Source organism: Xenopus tropicalis, chromosome 3, assembly GCF_000004195.4.
Source record: "Xenopus tropicalis strain Nigerian chromosome 3, UCB_Xtro_10.0, whole genome shotgun sequence".
NCBI lineage: Eukaryota > Metazoa > Chordata > Amphibia > Anura > Pipidae > Xenopus > Xenopus tropicalis.
Window position 1 is genome coordinate 52562821 of NC_030679.2, and position 27265 is coordinate 52590085.

The window sequence follows — 27265 nt, forward strand, 5'->3', positions numbered from 1 at the left end:
GTGGACTAATTACAATACTAATATGGTCAAAGTAAAAATTTGAAGAGGTTTAGTTCTGATCTGTCTTAAAGGGAAACTCCAGATTCCGAAACAAAATTTGATAAAGAGCTGCACATAACATAGAAACTGCTAATATATCTATTCCTGTATCAGTTCCCTCAAAACGTATAAACAAATACCATTTTACAGTTCTTCTCTTTCTGCATCATTTGAAATCCTTGCAGGGGAGGAGGGACTAAAACATTTATGTCACAAATTGTAACAACTTCTCCACAGCTTACAGACTGCATGCAGGAACTACATAACCCACAATGCATTGCACTGCATTTCCTTACTGACATCACGTGTGCAGGGAATTGTGGGATTTAGAAGATGCAGACTAAAGGCAGACTGAGGACAGCCCACTACTGTACTGTTTTGAGTCTCACAGTAGTCAGCCAAATTAGCAGGAGAACAAGGGGGCCAGGCTTAGGTAACTGTTCCAAACCATATTAATACATTAAAATTCATGAAAAGACTGCATGCTTTTTAACTTTGCACATTGCAAAGTTAATTGAAATTATTTTTTTGATTTTCAAAAAGCTTTAAGTTGTGTTTAGGAGGAGTTCCCCTTTAATATAAAATATTTTTTCAAAAATGCTGTTACGAGTGTAACTACAGGGAGGCATCCCATAATCAGGTCTCATGTGATGACAGTATCCCCTTATCAGCTACTGCTTTTGATTCCTCTGTTAGTTCATAAATGGAAGATCAGCAGTAAGTCTCGTCTTCTCGCAAAATGGACTTCACACAGCGAGAGCCCAATGTTAATGCAGCAGGGAAATTATTGTTTGTTTATTAAGAAGATGATTAAATCTTCTGTGCAAGTTTAGCATCTGTAAGTATTTGGAGGAATATGTGATAGTTTGCCACAATGCCCTGTTGTGGCATATTTTATTTTTTTTTAATAAAATTATATGCACAAACCTAAAGGAAACCATTTTATCTATTATAGTTTATCCAACTACCCCCTGCCTCTGCTATACTTACCCTTTGGAGTACACATAATACTGACTCAGAAGCTAGGAATTAAGGCGTTATTTACCGTATAATATTCTTATAATATTCAATTTTGTTCAAAACCTTACAGAAACAAAACAGCTTTTGACATGCAAGTACAGTGCCGGGCTATGTACATACATTTATTTCAGAATTCATGTTCTTTATGTCTCTGACATTTATTTCTTTAGAGACAAAGGATATTGCATACGTGTGGTTACCCTGACAACCAAAACCTGTGATGATCCTAAACCCAATGTCAATATTTCGAACACTTGAGTTCTGAGCAAGAGAGCACAGTCCTTTGGTACAGGTAGTCAAATATATTCTCACAGCAAAGGAACAGAAGAGTTTGGGGAGAAAGAATTAAAGCTATATACTACAGAAGTTACAAGTGATAGCACATGTAAGCCCTAAAGGCAGAGATCTCAGTTGGACTGAGGGTTACTGAAAACACTGGTGTATGCAACAGACCATCCAGTATAGGGGAGGAGAATGAAGCCCCGCTATTTATACAAATGGAAGAGGCTTCAAACTAGATTATGATTATCAGTTTAGACTTCAGTTATTCAGGAGTAGCCAATTCAGAAAAAGCTAACATTTGTGGGGTGGGCTAGGAGTAAAGGGGTTCTGGAAATGACTATGAGCCCTAAACAGTAATATACAGATTATTTTGATTATTGGGGCACTATGTCAGTCCAGAGTGCAAACAATGGAAGTATGTTGGCTTCCCCTTCCTCCTTAGTAATTGTCAAAGAGTGGGTGATTCCTACTCATGAATTATGAGTGGATGGGTAGAGAGAAAAGGAGAATGTCACATGACATGAGCCCTTAAGGGGAAGAGAATGGCAGGCTGGGCAGAGGATGTATGGTGTATGTGGAGAAAATGAAGATAATGTGAAACCACACAGAGTGGAGTAGGATGTCAGCCAAGTCGGGGGAGACCAAATACGTTATTGCTTGGGGGGCTTAGAGACTTGAAGAGTTGACTCCTGTGAGGGATTCTTGGCTGGTCAAATGAAGCTGTCGAGTATGATGACAGGTTACCAAAGGACACCAGATGTATCCTCCCTCTCACTGTCTGTTAATTTGTATCAGAATATCATGGACACCTCCTTGTTCTACTGGCACAAGCCTGCATGTTAACAAGTATTTTGGAGAAAGGTTAAATGCTTGTGTATTCACTATTCTGCATGCACATTACTATGACAAAACAATATATAATGCAATGTAAAAACAAGGCATATAATAATAATGTAATATCAAGTACCTTCAGCCAAAAATACATCAAAATGAAATGTATACATTTAAATCAAACTTGGTATAATATAATTGCACAGACACTGATGTTTTCAGACATGCTCTCAGATATAAAACCTAGCCTTGAGAATATGAGATGTAACAGTTAAAACTGCATTAGTAATTATCTAATCACGGTGCTTATAAGGCATTTGAAAAATGACATGTAACTGTACAAGCAAGTCACGACTCAGTAATTTACAGGAAATGAGTATAAGCTGGCTGCCGTATTGCTTGCAGACGTGTTCTGAGAATATTCTTAGTGACAATGAAGTCATTACCTCCTAATCTATACCTATAACTATGTTTCAGCTCTTTTGCATCTTGTTCTCCTTACTGTCCATCTCTGTTGCTACCTTGCTCCTATTGTTATTAGCTGTTTCTTACTATCTTGTCCCCAGAATGCTTCCCTTTCCTTCGCTACTCTTTATGTTGTCCTGTGTTATCACTTTGATAATGCTCTCCATGTTATCTTTACACCCTCACTGGGAATCTGCATCCAGAGTAACAACCTTTCGATTATCATTATTTCTAAAGCAGCCAAGATTCTAAATACTAAAGAGAGACAAGCTGCTATGTTTATCTTACCAATAAAAAAAGTAGCACAACACTCCATTGGCTAAAATAAAATATTTTTCACCATTTACTGGATTTAGCATCTACTTTCCTAGTAAGAAAATATTCAGAATTATATTTTGCCATTAGAGCAACAATGATAATCAAAGATTGCATTATACATTATTCAGCTCTTTGCTCTTCCTCACCTGTGTACAATGGAGATTATACATTATCTGAACTATTATTTCTGAATATGAAAAATGTTATATATAATACTTGTAGCCAATTGTTTTTTGAAACAACTTTCAAGAAATGTCTCTAAATTTTAGATGCCTTTAGGCAGATGTCTTCTTTGTCTTATAGGAAATGTGCCCAAGAAGAATGTAATAATATCGTATTCAGTCAGTTCCTGTAATATTTACCATTTCACTTTTATATCCCATGGCAGTAATCTCTAAGTGCTAAATTTATCCCTGCAACTCACCAGAAGAAAAAGATGACAAAACGCTAACAAATTAGATTTCCCCAGGCAACCATAGCGAGAGCTGCTGTTCTATATGAAATGCTTGCATTACCATCTAGAACAGTGTCAGATATGGTAACCATGGTTAATGAACCGAGACTTTGTAGAAGGAAGATATAAAATAATGTATACAATAAAAGGAAACCAATAAGGCAAATATAATTAAAAAATATTTAATACTGACAATAAATAAGCTTTGTAAACACTGGGCAGACATTTATATATATAATGTAGGTAATAAACATTAAAAACAAAATAAAATCTATTAGAACACTTAAGAACCAATAATACCGGTGTTCTTATATTTATATATATATAATATGATAAGAATTGCTACATACTACTTATATGTAAAGAAAGAGATCTCTTCCCTAACTATGCAGCAGCTACAGTACTGAACATTGCTTGAGTTTAACATATAAAACACAAGTGATGCTGCTGTTTCTAAAAACGGTATAAATGTAATAACTTACTATTGTAAGGAAAAATATTGAATTTTATTACAAACAGCATGTCAGTTATACAATATACAGTACAGAATTCTTTTATCACAGGGAGGTCAAACTAATGGCCTTCCAACAGTTATGAATGGCAAGTCCTAGCAGACATTAAAGGGAGTTGTCCTTCTCAAGAGTTGGATGACAAAGTTCCCAACAGTCGCTCTTTTGTAGCTTACGGAAATCTTTTTTAGTAAGTGCACTGAACTGATTCAGTTTGGTGTCTAGTGAAAAGAAATGAATGTTTCTAGATAATTCCAGGCAACCTGGTCCAACTACATAGAATGAACTTATCAGTAACATACTTCTTTATCTCCTTTGTACAATATTAAATTAAATGATCACATCAAATAGTTGAAGTCCAAAACAAAAGGTCTTGCTATCTACTAAATGGCCACCAATGTAGGGAAAACTTTGTAACATCTCTGCCGAACGATTCCTCTTTGTTGTGTTTCCTGCACCATGTACCATTTGGACTGGTGAAGCACAGCTGAATTGCTCTTTTGTTGGTTTTCAAGTCAGTGCTTTTTTCTCGAGAAAAAACTGAAAAGATAAAGAAAAAGCCAAACATCTGAGAGCAAATGAATGCATTGGTACTGTAATTTTTAATTACTGTATATACTCGAGTATAAGCCTAGTTTTTCAGCACCCAAAATGTGCTGAAAAAGTCACCCTCGGCTTATACTCGAGTCGGGTGCCATGGGTCCCTCCAGACTAGCACCTTCTGTCCTTTGTGTGCAAATTAGGCCACCCGCAACCAGACCCTACCCTAGCTGCCAGTTTGCCAATGCGCAATGAGCGTGGGGTAGTACTCATTGTTTTTGTTGACCATCTTCTCCACTTACAGAGCTAGTTTACTGTTTTTCTTTGAAATAAATATTTAAAAACAAATACCCCACTTATGTCTCAATTAATGTAATTTTATTGGTATTTATTTTGATTATTGAAACTTAGCAATAGCTGCTGCATTTCCCACCATAGGCTTATACTCGAGTCAATAAGTTTTTCCAGTTTTCTTTGGTAAAATTAGCTACCTCGGCTTATACTCGAGTATATACGGTAAGAGATATATTTCAAATTTGTATTCCCCTACTTAGTGTGTATACTTTCTCCTGAGAGAATTACCCCAAAACATTTTGGAAATACTATGCCAACCTTGCTTCATTCTTGTTTTGGTGGTCTTTATATATTTAGGGCTACATTAATATGTAGGACACAGTGCTGCTATATACAGTATATACAGTCCATAGCTGCTAGCAGTTCTGTTTTACACTGTGTAATTCCAAATATGCACACTAAAACTGGCAGGAAAAATATAATTCTAGCTAAGCAGTCACAACAAATTTCTTTTAACTTTCTTAATTCTTAATTTCAGATGTCTGACAGACGACTGCATATAGCCTGTTCTGAACATAGTTTGTCGTAGAAGCCCTGATTTCTCAATGAAAGAAAGAAACTGCCTTCTCCTCCCTCTCTGAAAATTCAGTTCAGAACTGCAGTTTTCTGTGTTCTTTGTACCAATGTAACAGTCTTAACTACTATAACTTTTAAGCATATGTGTTGCAATGTTCTCTGTTTTTACATGCTGATTTATATCATAATGTCTTAATCTGCTTTTTAAAACTTTCTTCTGTTGTAATATGTGAATATCCAAGCACCTAATGGAAAATTCCCATTTCTCTTGGTTTGGTATGACAAGGCTGCTGAAGTTCTAAGCAACAGTACAATGCATGCTATTCACTGTAGCAGTCCCTTAGCATGGTTTTCCTATGTTTCCTGCTCTTTAACTTTAAGCTTCCATCCTCTTTCTTCCATCCTTCCAAGAATCTTCTTCAAGAATGGGCATGTTATGCAAACACTTGAGTTTCTGACACTGTTAATCACCTACTTCTTATAACTTACCTGTAGCTAAGATTTATACTACCTTCATCTTCTCACTTATTCAGTCATAAGTTTAAGAATAATGTTGCAGTGTAGCCCACTCATGGATTTGTGGAACAAGTCATTTTTTTAAATGGATCTTATTAACTGTCTCATGTCTGGAATTTGTTACCACTGCATATTTTACTTTACCACCTTCCAGCTCTTCCTGAAATGGCATCTAATGTTTTATGTTGGAAAATTCACCTCTGGTACATAATTTTCTGTCATTAAAGGAGAACTATACCCCCGGGTGACCCCTGCCTTGACCCCTCTCACCTCTCCCTTATCGCATAGTTTTTAAGTTTAACATTGTCCCTATCACTAACCCCTAGCTAAAACAGCAGAGTATAGCAGCAGCGTATCTGGCCGACATCTTCTTGGCAACTCAAGACACTTTGGGTCTCTCTGCCAATACGAACCTTGCTTGCGCATTCGCAGTTGGAAATAGCAGGAAATCAGCTCAAACTGCACATGCGCAAGTAGGGTCTGTGACCGCAGTGAGACCCAAAGTCTCTTCAGTTGCTAAGAAGATGTCAGCCAGGTGTTCTGCTGCACTACTCTGCTGTTTTAGCTAGGGGTTAGTGATAGGGACAGTTGTTAAACTTAGAAACTATGCGATAAGGGAGAGATGAGGGGAGTCAAGGCAGTGATAGTTAAGGAGGCTTTTATAGCCCAGGGGTATAGTACTCCTTTAAGAGGCAGGGCACTCTGATGGGATCAGTGCTTGGGATAATGTAAAGTTCTGCTGAGTACTACAAGGTGCAAGAAGGGTAGACTTTGACAGAATAGCTGCCCAGTTTACAATTGATCACCAGTGGCTTATGATAGGGCAGGCAGGAAAAGGTTTAACATATTGGGGGTAGAGTTTAGCAGTGGAAGAGTGGAGCTGTAAGAAGGATTTTGGGTAGTTACATCAGGAAAAGCATAGGAGGTTATGTCAGGAAGAGAAAAGGAGCAGTCCCACCCCACCTTCCCTTCAATAATTGTGTAAGTTGTCTCAAGCGTGGCCTGGGAGAGGAAAAGGGTTTTGTGTCACTGGCAAATAGTTAGGGGGGTTTGTCACAGCAAGCATGGTGGTGGGTGCCTGGCATTGGATTTGATAGTTTAAATGTACTAAACAAATGGTTTTGTGTCAGTAAGGAATAAAACTTCTCAAAGGGTAGGTGGTCCCTTGGATTAATGTTTGGAATTGCTTTAGCAGGCAACCCAGAAAACCAGCATATCCACCGAGCTGGTGACCTTGGTACAGTTGAAAGGGGATCTATCATGAAAATTCAAACATAATATAAGCTTCATCACACTAAAATAAGACACTTTCTAAATATAATTGATTGAAAATTCAGTTTACAATATAATAAAGTTGCTTTTTATACTGCCCATCTCAGGAATATTTCTCTCTCTATTTTCTCTTCATGAAGTAGGTGGAGTCAGGTTATGATAGGTGAGCGAATCTGTTCTGTTTCGCTTTGCCATAAAATTTGCGAAACGGCAAGAACATTAGGGAAACGGCGAAAAATTTGCGAAATTTATTTGTTGCACAGGTTTTTTTTTGTCGTCTCAAAAATAGAAAAAAGGCAGGCACTCCGGTCAAATCATTAGTGGATAGCAATTGTTCATGAGAAGTGGAGGTAAAATCAAAAAAACTTTTTATTTAACACATGATACAAAGAGCCTTACGCGTTTCGTACCTCCTGGTACTTAATCAATTTTTGTCGCCCTTGTCTTTTTTTTTTTTTACGCCCGTCAAATTTTTCTGCGGCGAATTTTCACGGCAGTTTAGCGAAACAATTCGCCAATGCCAAAATGTGGAAATTCGCTGCAAATCAAAATAGCCCTTTTTTGGAGTAAAAGTAGTGGGAAAACTGGTGGAAAACATTTTCTCCATATTCATCCGCCTAAATTCCACTTTTCTGTTTTTGGTGAAAGACAGTTTACAGACATTTTGTGAATTTGTCTTTAAATGACATTTACACCACATTTTAACAACATTTCCCCCCCGCCATTTTCAAAATGGAGTGAAGCTCAGTGTAACTCTGTCAGATCAATTCTAAGCTCTTCTGTTTTGCTTTGTTTCACCCAGTCTCCATTTCACACCTCTGGTAGGAGCCCATCATTAACATTGTTGATAAAATGACAAAATCGGAGAACAGTTTGTTTAAAAGACAAATTCACAAAAGTGGAGAAAAAGGTTTGTGAATACGGTGGAAAATCCGACAAATCTATCTCCACTTTTATTTTGTCTCAGTATCACAACCTTTGTGAATTTCCCCCTAAGGGTTACGGATCTGAATATTCATCTTTGGATGTTGATAAATAACCACCCTTGTAAAAAAAAAAAACAATTCACGTATCAATGACAAGTTGTGAGTCAGATCATAGCAATGAGACTCTCTAATTTCCACATTCTCATAAGAAGTGAAAGCAATGAAAACTCTCACCTACGACATATGATTTTGCTGCGTGTGCTGTTGTTGCTGCTGTTGCTGCTGCTGCTGAATTAATAGCTGCTGTTGTTGCCTCCGCCTAGCAGTCCTCAGCTTTTCAAAGCGAGCTTCCATTTCATCCAACACCTTTGGTGTGTATCGCACTACTAGCTTTACACTGTCTTTAGCAGCTTTAAGCAATTCCACTGCTTTCTCATGATGTTCCCCTTCCACACTCTGTATATTTAAGAAAAATTAGATAAATTCAAGCAAGCTAAAAAAAGAGATATTTAACGTAATCTGATCAACGTATTTGAAATATACAGTAGGTATATGTTTAATAAGCATTCACATTAAACTTATTCCTAAACTAATATACTATCAACTTATATCCTAAACGACATTGCAGTGGTGTGAAACCAATTTAAACTCTCATTGTGGGGCAGACAGCAGATGCTGTGTATTAAACATTTCTTGGCAGTATAGCCAAATAACTGCAGCCAATCTTCTGCTAGAGGAATGAAGGTCAGTAGAGACATTAGATGATACGTGCCTCTGGCTGCTTTGCAGCAATGAAACTCACTTGCAGTTGGTGAATTCTGAATAACTGCGACATGTCCCTATAGTCAGTGGTTTACCTTAACTTGATGGGCACTAATTATTTCCCCCTTGAAAACACTTCTTATTATGAATAAATAAAAGAAAACAAAATATATATATATATATGTGTATATATATATATATATATATATATATATATATATATATATATATATATATATATATATATATATATATATATATATATATATATATATATATAAATGTATTAAAGAGGACCTGTCACCCAGACATAAAAAGCTGTATAATAAAAGTCCTTTTCAGATTAAACATGAAACCCAAATTCATTTTTATATTAACACATACAGACCCATCATAGAGGCGGGGCAGACAATAACTTTAGCTTTCCATTCAGCACTACCTAGATGTCACTGCACATCTCACTTTTCCCCTCCCTCCTCATCATCTCATTGTGTAGCCAGTGCACGGGCCTGGGCATCTGGCCCCCCATTCTGGCACATAAACAAGATTTTGGCATGATACAAAGCTTGCCTTAATAACAGTGTCCACAAAATGGTGCCTGCCTGCTTGCTTTGATTGAGTAATTCCAAGATGGAAGGAAACAAGATTTATATTATTTATATAGAGTAAGTAAAGTTTATTTTGCTCAACTAACAATATAGAAAATAATTTGGAGTTTTTTCTTAGGGCGACAGGTCACCTTTAAGATAATCAGTTATATATTTTTTAAAAAGTATCAGTATATTTTATTAGACACTGTGCCCCAGTTGTAATCTGAAAACAGTACAGTAGGCCTGCACTGTGCCTTTTACTTCAGAATGCACCTAAGAAAGCATTGTTAAAGGACACTGAAATGTTACGTGTATCCTTATTGATAATGAGTTGTTTAAGCATTTATACAGTACATGAGACTTGACCACGTGACATTACCCCCATGCCATATTTATCTCACTTGGGCTCTTGCCATGGAGTGGTGTCAGCATTATCACTGGTTCCAATGTTGCATTCAATTTTCCCAACCTACATGCTCCATCCAGTATTTACATTTACCAATGTAGTAATGCACAAAATGAGCATAATCTTTAGGGTTTAGCAATATACTCATGAACCATGAGGTATTAGAGGCAGATTTAGTGAAAAGTAAAGTAGAACAGTCCTGCACCACTGTGGAGGGTATAGGGATGTAATTCTGTATCTTTAGGTTATCAACCTTATCGGACTAGATCCCTAACGGCCAACGGTGGTTCAGGGATGAACACTATCCTGCAACCTGTGTCTAAAATGTGGTCCCTACAATAAGGCAGCAGAGCCGGTAAAGGAGAACTAATCCTCTATTCTCTTACATGGAGCCAAAACCTGCTCTTATTAAATAAGCTGTCTATCTCACATGGCTACACATGCTATGACAAGAGATATTCTGTCCTTGCTGTTTCCTCATTCACAGGGTCCCTGCCCCCTGACTTCACTAATGGTATTTGTCCCCTTAGGGCCTAGCCTTCTAGGCTTCCTGAAGACATCCACTCTGGTCAGATAACACAGGCCAAGAAAAAAAAGAACCACCCCTTACTTTACACTTTAATTAAATTTATTCATTTAAGTGTCTTAGGGTGTAGTCTAGGCTTGGGCCAATAAAAGAGTATATGCTAATACCAATTATGATACATGGGTCTTTGCCCAGTAACAGGAAGAGAAGAAAGTCTAGGGCTTAAAGCCATATGGGCATATTAACCCTATGGGTCCCTTCAATAATAAAACTGAATTAAAAAGAAACAAGTACAGCTTGAAGTTCTTGGAACTGTTTTAAGTATTAACCATTCATGCACTTGTAAAACTTGCATACATAGGTGATAGGGTTAATTCTCAAAGTACATAACATCTAAAACTTCCCAGCAAAGGGATGCATCTATGAAGCCTGGTTATGGAAGTTTACTTTGTAGAATGAAATCTAGTATGGAAAGGGACCTCTCCATCCCTTTTATATCATCAGGCTATACTTTGATATGTCCCTCTTGTGATATCATCAAGAACATTTTAGTTGTACAGTTGGTCCTTTAAACATCTGCTTAGACCTCCCCATCAAAGTTAAATCAGCAGCAGGGCATTTGTCTGAAGTGAACAACCAGCCTTAAAAGTCTTTTTTTTTCTTAAAATAACAACAGGATTGTTTTTGATGATCTGCTCTTCAGCTATGTTTGTTGATATCTTTGTGAACATGAAATATTTATTATTCACGTTATTTCTATACTTTCTTCTTGCCACATATATATAACATGAAAGATATTTCCATGCTGTGCGCAAAGTATTTATGCAATCTAAAAGAGTGAGGGTTTCACTATTAAATTATAAAAAGAAGAAATATACAAATTTTAATAAAATGCCAATTTACTCTGTGGGAGATTAAGAGAGTGAATGAGATGCAAGAGAGAAAGGGTTACAGAGCAATGTAGGGAGACTTATAATTAATTTATATTGGAAAGTTGCTTAGAACTGCATTTTCTTCATTTATGTAAAATTGTATTTTTTATAATTATTTGGGTTGAATTTTGCTTTAAACTGTATACAGGCACTATGAGTTTACTAACTTTTTCACAGACAGCTTGCTCATGTTGCTTTGTTTTTTGTTGAATAAATAATGACAAAGTAAAATCTGTTCTGTGTTATTTGCTGCATCTGATTAAATGGATCTCAATTTAGGAATTTAGGAATCAATTTCAAAGAAGATATATTATTTTTTCACACATTTCTCACAATGTGGGTTATGTTACCTATTACCTTTGTGTCAGAGGGCTGCTGTGCCACTTACCAGGGCCAGCAATGCTTTGCTACAGACAAAGCATAGGCCTCAATGTGGGCTGCACTTCCATCTGCTCCCTAACTTGTGTGGGCAAATAACACGCAAGTTAGAGGGTGGGATAAGACACCTATTTGCACCCCCCTCCTGTCCCTTTTTGATCTAGTGCAGCCTAGCAGCCTTTGAATCAGTGATGTCTTACCAGTCTTTAGATCAGTAACTAATAAGGATGAACCAAATCTTGGATTTGGTTTGGATTGTGGCCAAATCCAAGTGGCTGGCTAAACTGAATCCAAACCCTTAAAATCACGTGAAAATTTTTTTTTAACAAATATTATGCAATCTTTTTAATCCTTCTTTGCCCTTATTTGGTTTGTGATTTGGCCAGATCCTTCATGAAAAATTTGGGATTTGGCCAAATGCCAATGCATTTGGTACATCCCTAGGAACTAAATCAAAGGGCTCCACTATGAGGTTGTCAGCTTTTTAAAAAGGGCAGGGGGGCATAAAATCCCTCGTAAGGCCACATTTGGACCATGAAGCGTTTTGCTCTAGATATTGAGTCTAAAACTGAGCCATCAGAAGAAAGCAAGCATAGTTCTTTTATTTAGAAATGTAAAACACAAATGGCTGTTGTGGGACTCAAAATGCCTGATGTGTTTCGGGTATTAATCCCTTAATAGGCCTATAATTAAGGGATTAATACCTAAAACGTGCTAGGCATTTTGAGTCCCACAGCAGCCACTCATGTTTGTAATTACTAAATAAAAGACTGATTTTAACTACGGAGAAGGAATTTGGCGTTTTCCTCCTTATTTTTCTGTCAGTATTACAACACTGGAGTGCTGTTTTGAATTGGCATGCACCTGGTTCTTCAGGTATTCTTCCCTGGTACAGTAAAAAGCAACACTGGGGGTGAGTCTGTGTGGTTATTCTTTCCTTTTTTACTCTTTTTAGCATTTTTATACAAAATTTAAACTGAACTAAGAACCATCAAGTCTGTAACCTTTTGAAACAAACCATTGATTTGGTAAGTAATATTGACATCTTTATGTCAATGAACTGGATTTATAAAATACAACAAATGGGATCAGTAACAACGAAAATGATCTATATCAGCATTAGAATCACTGAAAATTGCACAGAAAATAAACTCTGTTCAAGAAATGTCAGAAAAGATTCATCTTGTGCAGAGTGTCTAATCAGAAACAAACATATTAACTTGAGCATACTGGGAAGATTAATAAAATGTATCCATGCCAAGCTGAGAAGGAAAATTGTTTATAGCATACCACTCCATTAACAGAAAGCAGTTGGTCACCCCGTTTGAGTCCACCATGTCTCTCTGCCACTCCTCCTGGAATAATGCGTGAAATATAAATAGGGGAATTCTGTTCTTTGCCTCCCATAACATTAAAGCCAAGTCCTTCATCAGTCTTTGGCAGTTCCACTACCCTGGGGTGAGAATGACCTTCACTTGCAGCAAAAGCAGCGACGGTTGCCTGCAATAAAGTAGTTAAATAAGGGTTATGACCAAAAATGTACACTCAATTATCTATTTAAAAACAGGATTGTTTTGTATGTATGTTAGTCATGGAAAACTAATGAGCAGATGCTCAGTACCTTGTACTTGATGGTAGCTGAATAATTCCATGTTGGTCATACAACAATATTATTACTGTTTTGTAAACAAAAAACTAGAAAGTTTTCAGGGAGTGATGATGGTAAAATGTGGAATGGTTTGCACTGAAAGCATATTAAATTTCCCTTTCTTGTGCACATAAAACTAACCGGCTCTTTCAGTTGATCAGATCTGGCTAATTATATTTTCAACAATATGTGCTACAGTTTTTCAGTGAATTTCTGTTTGGCTCATTGTTGTGCATTCCGTATGTGTCTTGCATCTTATAATTGTTTCTCCATATGGTACAGGACGCAACAACACATTTTTCACAATTAAGCCCTTTAAAATTCCTTCACTGATCCAGGTTCCATAAACTCTCCCAAACCAGCCATTGAAATGCATGCCATATTTAACATTTACTGCGTTCTTAGTTTCCTGAAAAGTTGTTTACTTTCTCCCAGTCCCGAGTCCACTGTAGTTTAGATTACTTTTTGTTAACAAACATTTAGACTTTAATTGGCTCAGAAATTGAATGAATTGAAAGAACTGCACATTAACTAGCAGTCTTTTTCAGTTTAGGAAATGAACATCAATAAAGGCATAGCAAGGTTCATGGTTAATAACAGTAATAGTAATATTGTTTAATGAGTTCAGTTCTATAATGAATTGTATAAAAAAAAACTGCTGAGGTCATTTATTTTCAACACTGCAGATATGGTCCCACAAATCTCCCCACAGTCAGTTGCGCAAAAAAAAAAATCACATTTATTAAAGTTACTACAGTGTGAGCCTCTTGCTCTTCCATATATTTGCACTTAGACATGCTGCATTCCTTCTGCCTGTTTTAAACTACTGACCCATACCACTGTGGGAACCCTGAAGCTTCTGCAACCTCTGAACCAGGAAGTAGCTCTCTTGGGTTTCCAGAGCAGCTGTATTAATATACATTAATGTTGCTGCAAAATAATTAGGAGCACACACCATTCTCCCTCTAAAAACAATGGCAACCAGGCTTTTCTATGCAAATGCATCCAATACTCGTAGAAATGCAAGCACAACTGTGTAAATTTGAATGCACCACCTGCAATTGCATCAGGCGCATTTCCCCTGTGTGATTGCAATTAGGTTGGAATCCTAGGGAAAAAAGAGGCATTGTGGGTAAAAACCCATGGTGATTTTGACTGAAACTGCACAAAGCCAATTACGGTGGTAAGTAAATGACCCCTTGTGTCTTTTTAAATCCCCTGCTAACAGAGTTTGCTGTAGATATAACAGGCTTTAATGGTGAATGCAGCTACATGTGCTGCATCATGAAACCCTTTTCATTCACTATAGTGAAAGTTATTTCTGTTAACATAGTTGGTTTATGATTTACCATTAAATTTGGCTCCATCTATAAATCCACTATGGCTTTTTCATCCCAGTACCTCACAGTATCTGTTGCAGTAATAAACATTGCACTATTTCCAACATGAAATCATATTGTATATAATTCAGTTCATAATTTACATATCACAGTCATGCAAAGAGTTGCTTTTTGTAATTTGCTAGTTATTATATGGCCAACTACGTCTAAAATGCACAAGGGTGACAGTATATATAAATGTGTAAGTGAGGCATAAAGGCCTTGAAGGGAATATATAAAATATAGAAATATGTGTTTAGGTCAGGGTTTCAAACAGTATTTAAGCTCTGACAAATTTTATTTATAGATATTAAAGGGTTATTATGGTTTAACCTAAGATAACTAACAATCTTCTAACTCTGGGGTCCCCAACTTTTTTTTAGCTGTAAGCCACATTTAAATGCAAAAAGAGTTGGGGATCAACTCTATCAAGTAATGCAATCTATCAAGTTCAACGCTTCCAAGTAAACCCAGCACACACAAACCTATACTGACCTATCTGTACACTCACATACATAAACCATATATACCAACATCAATTCTAAGGGACAGATTTACTAAGACATGAATGCTCGCAGCATTAATTTGAATGCTCCGAGTGTATTTTCGCCAAATTTTCTGTCGCTTGTGCAGCTTTTTCGACGCCCGCGCAACTTTTTCGTATGCTTCCGCGAAAAAATCGGAAAGGTTTTCCCGCTGTTTACAATTGTTCAGTACGAAAACTTTGTGACTAATATGTTTTTTTCTTAAGCATTTTCATGATATTTGCGATCTTCAGAAATTTTCATTTTCAATCCAAATTTATCCCATTCGGGATTCAAACTCGTGATTTCATGAATCTGCCCCTATATGTAGAACAGATTTAAATGGTTGTCATAACTGGCTGGAAAGCTACACACACCACAGACTGACATGTTTTCAATTTACTTTGGACTAAAGATTCTATTGAAGGGTGTGGCGTTTCCTAAATTGTAAATTGTTTACTAAGCCTTCACTACTTTATAAGACCTGAGCTCAATTGTTCAATTTTCTGTACCTCCTATAGTCTTGTAAAGCCGTATGGCAGATATATCAGCTAACTGCTAGAAATCCTTGTAGATTACCCAGTATGACCTTTCATAAATCTGCCCCTAAATGTGTTTTCCCTTGAATGAGTTGCAGTTGTTTTGACTCTGGGAAAACATCACTTGAAAGGCTAGACTGCTCTACTGAATTCCTAAACCACAAATTATGTTTATTACACCCTTAGAGGGCCACTGACAGGCTTAAACTAATGTCACACGTAGTAAATTAGTAGCAACAGTATACCTGCCATTTTTCTTTGCAGAAAGTGTTGGGAGTAGGAAACATCTGCATGGCTGTTATCTAAAAATGCACTGACAGATTTGCTGCACCCATGCCCATCCAAACACAACCCATGTGACATAAACAGGGTGCTAATTCTATAGGCGATGTTCTATGAAGCCTATAGTTACTTTACAAAATGTGACATTTCTGGCCTTTCTGTTTAATTCTGCAGTTCTAAACCTATTTATTTGATCTCATTCATACATATTTGAGATTAGTTGTTTAAAAAATATTGTACCCAGCCAATTCTGTAGGATGTTTCCACCCCAAAACACAACCTTATATTCCTTGAACTAGATCTTCCTAATATTTCTTCAGCATAATGAAACATGTAAATATTGCTAAGATATTTTTCTATTTAAGTTTAAAAAGATGGTTAAAACAGGCAGGATGTTTTTTCTGCAACAGGAAAACTTTTTAAATTTATTTTAGTTTTTTTCTTTTTTACCTGGGCAAGTTGTACTGGTGGTAGACTCAGGACTGAAACTGATGTCTACATCTTACTGTACACACGAGAATACCTGAAACACACATGTACAATCAATTATATAATCAGTGCCTAGATATCTACAGAAAATGAATTAGATACCTTACCTTGGCTGTGGCACGAGCACGAAATTCTGGGCATCCATTTACGGGAATGGTTTCGTGCATGTACTGATACACCTGCAACCAGCATGAAAATATTATTAAGAGCTGAATTAAATAATTATTTAATAATCATGTTTGGTTGTATACTGCATTGACACCAAGCTATTTGTTTTAATTTAGCATCAATACTAGCACTTTTAAAGGGACACGCTAAATGGAAGTTTGCAGGTTTTTTTCCTACTTGTGAAGTAGTACGACTTACTTGTTTTCACTAGGAATAAAGTTATAAGGTAATGGAATACAGTAATGAAAAATAAACCATTAAAAATGTAATTACCATGAGCTATTTATCAAACTACAACATATCTGTTTGCTGGGTTTATATGGCTCGAAATGTATCCATATGCTATTAAGGGAGTGGTTCTGGTTGTGTAATTAGCTAAAGGGACATGCTTTTTTACGAATGTTATATGAATTCCATCTGCATTTCCTTTAGGATGCTGACCTCCACCAACCCACAGAGTGCCATTGTCCAGGTTATACATACTAACTGTAGGTACAGACTCTATACATACTATACTGTATACTGTATATCTCATCCAACCAACCGAGCACTCCGTTAAGTAGAACTGAACATTTATTAAGATGTTCATTTAAAATTCACATTTGAGTTTCAGTGCCATATTGAAGTGTAAAAGAATAATAACTAATCTGTACAGAGTCCCATTTTTCTGCACAATGTTCTGGGAGTACCACGTTCCATTTCTCAAGTGCTTCTCTGTGTCAGTATCACACAACAGGGACACGCTTGAGAAAGGGAACATGATAGTCCCAAATGTCGCGCAGATAAGTTATTCTTTTACAACTTTTTACAGTGGGCCACTTACTATATGTTTCATATAGGATGTTGGAGGGCTGAATTAAATTAAAATGATGACGCAATATAGTGATTCTCTGATCAGACTGGAGGCCATAAAAAATCATTTGGAGGGTCATGTCCAGCCCCCAGGCCTCCAGCTGGACAGCCCTGTCCTATAATAAGACAGAGACAAATACATATAGCACTCAGTAGGTACAATTGTCAGATAGGAAATCAGCCATTCTGGCATCTATTACCAGGAGGCTCATTTAAGGGATATCAATTGATTGTATACAGGCTAACTAAACATTGCAAAAAAAACATTGCATGTGATTTTTTAAAAGGTTAAGTTTTGTCAATCTTATCTTTCTAAAGACTATTGGATAAAAGAAAGAAAGATTATGAAATCTGTATATAGATTAGTCAGCTGGGAGAAACAATTTACTGGATATGAGTTATTATAAATATACCATGTGGCTTGGTATTTAGCCCTTGTGCCTTCTACTCATTTTGTATCTGGCTGTTGTCTATTTAGTAAACCTGTGTAATTTAATGAAGTATATACTGTACATCTGACAATATATTTGCCTTACTGTTAACTGATATTCTTTGTATGAAAAGTCATTCATTTTCTGAGAAGACAATAAAGCTATTTACAAATTAAATTGCTTTAGTTAATTAAAATCTGTCACAATAAAGGATCTAGGAATTCTATTAGATAATAGAATGAGTAATAAACTAAAACCATAAACCATAACATGGATCTAACAGATGGAACTGTAATTTTGAGTAACTGAAAATCCCTGATTAGAAGTGCTGTCCTTATTTGTATTGGTTAACCCCATTGGTGGGGCCTGGAGGCAAAACAGCTTATTTGGTCCTATTTTTTATACAGCCCAGAAGTGTCCAAACATCAACCTTTATGTTGTTACAGAACACCAGAGGGTACAGAATATGTAAAAGTGTGAAAAATGTGAGCTATTGGGAATGGGCTTTTCCATGGAATATTTCTTATCCCATTAGGAAGGCCAATAAGCTTCCAAATTAGTCTGAAGGTGATGAGTTGGTAGCTTATTTCGACCCATGTACCGCAAACCTTAAGCTTGTTTAGATGTTAGATTCTGGGAGGATGCTATTTTCTCTTTTGTGTATTATAAGAATCTGTTCCAATTAGGTTTCTGTTTGTTTCCTAATACAAGTGCTATCTATGCAAGTACTGTTTAACCTTGAGGGACCTGTGACATTTATTTACTTGAAATTCCTTTTAACAATGTAATCATTTCAGATTTACAGTGTACAAAACATATATTGATTTACAGTGGACATTTCCTTGGTTCATTAAAAACCCAGACATTACAAATAATTGTACAGTATAACACTATTGGGGACATTTACTAATCCACAAACACTCCGAGCATTCGTTCAGACGCTCAAAGCGTATTTTCAGCGACTTTTTCATACCTTGTGCAACTTTTTGGTATTTTTTGCGACTTTTTTGTACTTTGCGACAAAATTTGTGCAACAAAATCCTATTGACGCGCCGAGTATGAAAGTTTCGGATTCATTCAAGCTTCGTTATTGCGACTTTCCTTGGGCCAGGTTGGATCTGCACAGTACCATTGATTCCTATGGGAGGCTTCCAAAATCATGCACAGAATGATCAAAGTTGGAAAGGTTTTCCTGCATTTTACGATCGTTCGGTACAAAGATTTTGTGACTTTCGGATCACCAATACGATATTATCATGACTAACGTTTTTTTCGTAAGCATATTCGTGATATTTGCAACCTTAAGAAATTATCGTATCCAATCCGAATTAATCCCATTCAGGATTCAAACTCGTGTTTTCATGAATGTGCCCCTAAATGTTATAAAAAGCAGGTTCTAAAATATACCCACTGCACTGTAATCTCTGTATATTGTAAGGAAGAAAATTAATTTACACCTAATATTCCATAGTACATTTATTTAGAAGTTCATTACAGAAAGGTCTTTGCAGGAATGGGCAAAAAATAATTAGTTTTTTAATGAATGGAAACATAAGGACCCATGTTGAAAATATCATGCTGAGTGTTGGAAGGGAGCTGAAAAAAGGCAGACTATAGGCAGGAATCCAGCTGGACGTGATGGGCTTGGCTGTGATAGGGACAGTTGTAGGGACTGTACTACTTATCAGTATAAGCTACACAAACCTTGGCTTTTTCTATTATCCCTCTACCCCTATATTTTATATGCAATCCCCCAATCATAGCGATTGGCAATCTAAGTGGTTGAAAAAGCACAGCATTTACTTTTTAAGGGTGAGTTAGATCCTCTGGTGGGTGTCTGCATTATCAGCATGGACCCTGTGACCCATACGGTTCTGTTCCTGTATTGTACACTGCAGTAGTGATGCATTCTATAACTGGAAACATCATGAGGTCAATGTAGAAGTTGTTCTAGTAAAACTTTTTTAATTTGAGTTTTTTTTAATTTTTCATTTCTTTGAGAGTTTGTAGATCTATTGAAATGAAAAGGAGAATGCAAATTCACTGTAATCATTTTTTTTTTAATGTTATTATTCAATTGAGTTTTTTTTAATTTGAGTTTTCTAATAAATAAGCACACATTTGAGCTTGGTAAAATGAAAAAAGCTCTAAAATTCACAAATTTTAATTCTGACAGACCTCTGTGTGCCTTTTAGCTTCTACAGTAGAACAACCTGTTCTCAAGTGTTCCTAACTTTTTCTGGATAACAGCACATTGCATTCAAGAGGTAGGACAGTTGGACAGTTATTACTTTCATCTGCATTAAAAATATATTTTGCAGTCTACTTTATTGCTATAGGACATTTTCAGATATCTGGAACATGGAGAACATTGCTGCCAAGGGAATACGAAACAAAAAATAAAAAAGAAACGAACTAGAAAAAAATCACAAGCCTAATTTAGTTTTTTATGTACTATTTTACAGAGAATTTAGTAGTATGTTGCCTTTCCAGGCTTTGATAACTATTTACCTAAATTAAAAAAGCTTAAATATTCCTGGAATAATGGATGTGGTGGTCAAAGCTTTCTTTTTTATTGCTTAAGTGCTATTTGCCTTAATATGCTTGTGTTCCCCTGATGTTGAGTGTAAGAAAGAACATTTTTTACCCGTGAGCCACATTTAAAGGTAAAAATAGTTGGAGAGCAACACAAGCATTAAAAATGTTTCTGGGGATGCTAAATAAGAGCTGTGATTGGCTATTTGGTAGGCCCTATGTGCACTGGCAGCCTATGTTAGGCTCTGTTTGTCAGTACACCATTTTTATGTAACCAAAACTTGTCTCTGAGCCAGGAACTTAAAAAAAGAACCTCTTTTAATGCCACTGGAAGCAACATCCAAGGTGTTACAATTGCAAACATCTAATAGGCAAAATGCTACATGATTCAGGGTTTTTAAGTTGTTCTGGTAACTAAATAGGAACTTGATACATGTTTTTTAATGTAAATTTTTTCTAATGCACTAATGCCATAATATGTCTTTTTTCTGTATTCTTATAGATTCCATTAAGATAATTTTCCACCCTGCCTTTCTCTGTCCCTGAATTGCCACAAGTCTCTTGCGCCCATTTTAGAGCATGTATAGGCAGATTTGTGTGAAACTAGAGCTCAACACAGTCAAATTCCAATGCTCTCAATTAATTTTCTTTGGGATTTTTAGAGGTATAACGGTGAACTCTAACTTTCACTGATAAGTATGCCTTATCCCATGGAAATGAATAGAGAGCAATGGACTTTTACTGCAGTGAGCTTTAAATTCACACTTTGATAAAACTGCCCTTATTATACAACTCTTGGCATGACAAATTGTAAATGTATGTATCTTAGCTAATAAATTCATCTCACTAATCTAGTCACTTTAGTAAGTAGCTCATCATGATATTGAGTCATTCTGGTCTTGGTATCCTACCTCTCTTATGGCTGTGCAAAATTCACTCTGTAGTACTTTTTTCAGTGATTGCAGCTTTTGCACTGGGAGTTCTCCTGATGTCTCCAGCTTCTCTAACAGCTCTATAGCACGTGAAACATCTGTTGGATTGAACAGGAAAACACATGAATGTCAGCATATTTATTCAGAGGAGGATGTCATCAGTTATATTTGGTGATTGTTATGTTATTTGTGTAACTGGGTTGTAGAAACATGTGCATTGTACAAATTCTTTGTAAAATGTGAGGGTTTTGAGGTCATTCTAAAGCTCCAGCTAATCAATCATACCAATCAATAAACAATTAGGAGTTAATAGTCTGATAGGTTGATTTAGGTAACTAGACCTGTCAAACCTTTTACTTGATTGCTTTAGCCCTAAGCATTTACCACTTATTTACATTGGTCTAATGACATGTGTATTGGATCACTAAATAGATGTCAGACACAAGGTTATATAAGGGCTGTGGCAGATGGGGAGATTAGTCGCCCGCAACAAATCTCCCCGAAATACCATTCCACCGGTTAGTATGTAAATCAGCGGTGGGATGGCATACGCAGTTAGAGATGTAGCGAACCTCACAAAAAAAGTTTGCGAACCCGTTCGCGAACTTCTGCCAAAAAGTGCGAACTTTTGCGAACTTTGCGAACCCCATAGATTTCAATGGGAAGGCGAACTTTAAAACCTAGAAAAGCCATTTCTGGCCAGAAAACTGATTTTAAAGTTGTTTAAAGGGTGCCACGACCTGGACAGTGGCATGCAGGAGGGGGATCAAGGGCAAAAATTTCTCTGAAAAATACATTGTTGACACAGCGTTGTGTTTTGTGCTGTAAAGGACAGAAATCACACTACATTTCTAAACTTGTGTAATAAACTGCTTTAAAACGTCCGGCGTCTACATGCCAATCAAGTCATGTAAAGGTTACAGCCGGTTCACACGCAAAGACAAAACGCTGCAGTAGTGGATACGGAATATATTTTAAAAAAAAAATTAATAATAAAAAAAAAAGTGATCTCTGGTTGGTGCTGGGGGTGAACTACTAGGAGCAGCACACCAGTCTAGACTAATAGCACTGGGCTCTATAAATTACAGTAGCAAAGTAAAAAAACACAAATAAAAAAAATGATGTGAATGTGTGGTTGGTGCTCAGTGCACTACTATGAGCAGCACACCTGTCTCCAACACACACAGACGGAGCTGCAGTACACAATGAAAAGAAGACTAGAGTAACAGTAATCAGAAAATAAAAGCAGTCCTTACAAGGACTATTGGGTTACAGCAGATGAGATCAGCAGGACAGCTCCCCACAGCAGCTACATACAGAGCAGTAGAAAGTAGATTACTAGCCAGCAAAGCTACCTAAACTGTCCCTCAAACCCCTGCACAGCTCTCTCCCTATGCTAACTCATCAAGCACACACAGGCAGAATGTAAAATGGCTGCTGGGCTTCGGTTTATATATGGAAGGGAGTGATCCGTGGGTGGTCCAGGAGGGAGAGCTGCCTGATTGGCTGCCATGTATCTGCTGGCTCTGGGGTGAGAGGTCAAAATTTGGCTCCAGCTAAGGCGAACCCAAAATTGCGAACTTCGCTAAAAGTTCGCGAACTTGCGAACACCCGATTTTCGTGCTAATTAGTTCTCCAGCGAACAGTTCGCTACATCTCTATATGCAGTGCGCATTTTCCCTGAAATCTCAAGGCAACTTCCGTGATTTTGGTGAAATCGCAGCACCGCGTATGCCATCCCACCGGCGATTAAAAATACTCACCAGTGGGATGGTATTTCGGGGCGACTAATCTTCCCGTCTGCCACAGCCCTAAGGTGTGCCAAATGGATGTCACTTGCCATGTTTGTAACACGTTTATTTGCAAATGAAGGGAACCTGGACAGTTGGAAATCTGCTTGGTTTAAGAGTAAATGATTTTAGTCAAATCACAGTTAATGTTTAGAAAGATAAAAGCTCTGGCTTCAACTGACAGTCGATCAGTCATTACTATTTTCTGTGATTGCCCTTTTTCAAGACTGGAATAGAACATGCTGTAGCTATCCAGCAGCTTCCAAAATCATCCCACATACAAAGCATTTTATGAAAATCTTAACTTTTTTCTTTCTTCTATATATCAAACATCAGGGTTTCATAGATTTAATATTCATCAAGAAAACAGATGTTAAAAGAATAAAAACTATGCCCTGCATCATCGCTTTTATTTAGAGTCAATGTGCTTAATGATGTACAGTATTATGGAAGAAAAAAATGGTTTTGCTTGGTTCACAAAAGGAAAGGTCTTGAAAATATAACGATGCTGTGTTCATTAAAAGAGTGTACGGTCACTTGGCGGAAAGTGTTCCCTGTCTCAAAGTGTCTAGAAACTATGGAGTGAGAGGCTTAATTTTTACCAAACACAGAATTTTAAGATTTTGATCACTGTTTAATGTGGTTCTACAAACACATTATTTTACAGTAATGAATAGAACTGTGCTTACCATACACATATGAAACCCTTCATTTGATATTAACTATATATTTAAATAAAATATATATTTAATAAAACAATTATTTTCTCGAGTTATTTTATGATTTATCATTTTAACTTAAAGGAGAAGAAAAGGTAAAAACGAAGTAAGCTTTATCAGAAAGGTCTATGTAAATACAGTCAAAAGCACTCACAGAAACGCTGCACTGAGTCCTCTATCAAAAGAAACACAGGATTTCTTGTATTCTTTTTTGTAAACCTGTTCTTTTCTATCTGACTTCCTCTCTCAGAAAAAACCTTCATTCCCGGGGCCAGAGTCTGCTCCATTCTCTTCTCTCCTATCTCCTGCACCCCCCTCCCATAAGAATTAATCAAACTCACTCCCCCCTCTCTTAGGAACGTGTGATCTGAGCTATAACGGCTAGAGCTATACAGCAGGAAGCTACTTAAAATGGCAGCTTCAATCTTAAACAAATTGAGGGAGCTTCTAGGGCTCTTTACTTAGGTATGGTAAAGCTTTCTGCAGAATAAATATAGTATTCTAGGTGGCACTAATGTGGCAAATGTATTGGCAGTAAAATGCCAAAATGACTTTCCTTCTCCTTTAAAGGAAACCTATTTTGTTGGTGGTGTTCATTGTCAATTTTTTTTCAACCTCTTTCAAACATTTTTCCATTATGTGAATGCTTATTCTCAATGAGTCAGACTAATGGAGTATATGGCATTGGAAATGTTTCCACATTGCCTGACCATGCCTTTTTAAATACACTACATAGTCAGAAGTATGTGGACACCTATATTAAGTTGCTGTTGCACCAGCCTTTGTCTCTTTCTCTTTTGGGAAAGCTTTTTTTACTAGATGTTGGAACATCGTTAATGGAATTTGCCTCCATTCATACATAAGAATTTTGATCACCGATGTTGGGCATCTGGTCTCACTTGCAATCGGAGTTCCAATTTATCCCATAGATGGTGTGTTGGTTTGAATACACAGCTCTTTGTAGGCAAGGCAAGTTCTTCCACTCCTATCTCTGCAAAACTATTCTGTTACTTTGTGCATGGAGTTAATTATCTTGCTGTAGAAAGAATCTTCCCCAAATTGTTGCCACAAAGTAGATATCCATATAAAAGCACAAGATTGTAATGAATGTCACTTTATGATGACGTATCTGTGTTGGCAATGATGCATTTGCTTACCTAGACAATTCTAGTAATCAGGAGAGGTGTTCACATACTTTGGCCTTACAGTGTATTATACAGTATTGTGAGATTATACATGGTTTATAGAGGAGCAAACAGATAATATAAAAATAATTTCTCTTTTACTCCATCATATAATGGATGAAAAACTAACTTAGCAAAATTCCATGCTGACAACAAACAATGCATTATTTTATTTATGGTTAAATGCTTTTAGTATCCTTAAGGTATGTTGGTTGCAGGTCACCCTCTCAAAAATCTGTCACTCTTCATTTAGGAGTCCAAGTAATCTAATTGTTGGCAGTAAGGTCAAATACATTGGTGTGTGCTCCCTTTGTTTAGACAAAGTATTAGAGCTGTCTTTTCAGATAACTAACTCAGACACAAAGCTGCATGTAAAGAGAAAGAGCAGGATAGTGAAGAGTTACCTAATTATTTCACAAAGGGTACAACATTTTTAATTGATGCTGGGGAACCATAGAGCTACCACTGCCTTGGAACTGGAGGAGGCTCCTTGGGTACCACAGTGGCTTATGTCAATAGGAGCACCTAACTTGCTTCTACTGAACTGGATGCAGACTCCATTTTAACATGCATGACACAATTCTAAAACTCAGAGACGCAAGTTGCACGTGATTTGTATCACAACTTAAAGCTTGATTGCTTCAGTTTTGACCCATAAGGGGCAATTGCAGCCAATGCAACTTGTAACAAAGCCACAACTACATTGTCATAATGGGGAGAAAATGTTGCATTATTTGTTTAAAACATTTTGCATACAAAATTGCACTTTGCACATTGCAAAGAGTGCTTTAGTTGCTAATAACTTTAAAAACATATATTGTAAAGTTGCTTAGAATTACACCTTTAATGGTGAGCATACAATTGTAATTAGAATTATATATAGTTACATAGTTACATAGGGTTGAAAAAAGACCAGAGTCCATAAAATACCCACAGCTGGCAGGTGGGTGCAAAGTCATTACAGGATTGTGCAGCTTGAATCCAACTGACAGCATACAAGGTCAAAATAATCTTTAATACAGCCAGATGTAAGGATAAAAGCCTCCATTTTCTCCATTATACCATTTTGAATTCTGTTGAATTCTACTTTTACAGTTATTTGCCACACAGACATTGTAACTAATTAGATACTTTTTTCTGGCCATTTTCAGTTTGAATGGTTGGAGATTTATATTGTTTGTGTGCCAGTAAATATGTTTACAAAGCTCATTGCTGGCAGCTCTTTAAACACTTCTGCCTTTATCAAAAGCAAGAATGTTATTTCTGTAAATACTCCAAGTATGCTTCACAGTATTTCTACCATTTTATTGGCCACTATGCAATATTTTACTAAATATTTATTACATTTCATAATGATTATTCAAGGCACATACAGTAAATATAGAAGCAGTATAAGTTTGGAGATAATTTCAGGTGCTTGTGCAAAAAATGTCTTCATACTACTGTTTTGCAGGAATAACTTCAGATATTTTGGATGATTAGAACAGTTTAGCTATGGGTGCTTATGTCTTTACAAGGCTGCAGATTGATGCCACATTCCCTCCTTATGTTATTGGAGGCACCTGCGTGCTTAACTTTCAGAAGACACAAGTCGTAAGAATATCACACATCATACTCATGCACTGTTCCTTCTGCACATTTGACATGGTAAGCCTGCAAATATGTAAATGCATGGATTTGCCCATTTTCACTCTTAACCCATTTCTTGCTCAGTGGGGTAATTATAGAGCACCAATACTTGGGGGCTCAATTCAACATGTTATCTTCCTTCCCATGCATTGTATACACTAGAAGAGAGAGTACTTCAATCTTAGGTACCTCCTATTCCACCTTGTTTCTGGGGTTGAGCATTGTACAAATGGAAAGATTTCCATACACATGGCCTTTTCAGTCATAGTTACATAGGGTTGAAAAAAGACCAGAGCCCATCAAGTTCAACCCTTCCAAGTAAACCCAGCACACACCTATACTGACCTAGCTATACACTCACATACATAAACTATATATACAAACATTAATACTAACTGTAGATATTAGTATCCCAATAGCGTTGGATATTATGCTTGTTCAAGAACTTATCCAGGCCCCTCTTAAAGGCATTAACATAATCTGCCATTACAACATCACTAGGAAGGACGTTCCCTAACCTCACTGCCC

General features: G+C 36.7%; 1 protein-coding gene across 4 annotated transcripts in view; it reads right to left on the reverse strand.

Moving 5' to 3' along the window:
* Positions 1-3575: 3575 nt before the first annotated feature.
* The window catches only part of lin7a (lin-7 homolog A), a 57066-nt gene continuing 33376 nt past the window's right edge, over positions 3576-27265 (reverse strand). For 2 of the 4 annotated variants that reach the window (NM_001126550.1, XM_031897612.1), the window contains exons 3-8: positions 21395-21513; positions 16605-16676; positions 13106-13136; positions 12927-12991; positions 8277-8498; positions 3576-4458 (exon numbers count right to left, since the gene is read on the reverse strand). In NM_001126550.1, the coding sequence (NP_001120022.1) occupies positions 8277-8498; positions 12927-12991; positions 13106-13136; positions 16605-16676; positions 21395-21513 (509 nt within the window). In that variant the 3' untranslated portion in view covers positions 3576-4458. Of the gene's footprint in view, positions 4459-8276; positions 8499-12926; positions 13137-16604; positions 16677-21394; positions 21514-27265 lie in introns of all 4 variants that reach the window. The other 2 variants (XM_018091933.2, XM_031897611.1) reach the window with 1 other exon arrangement.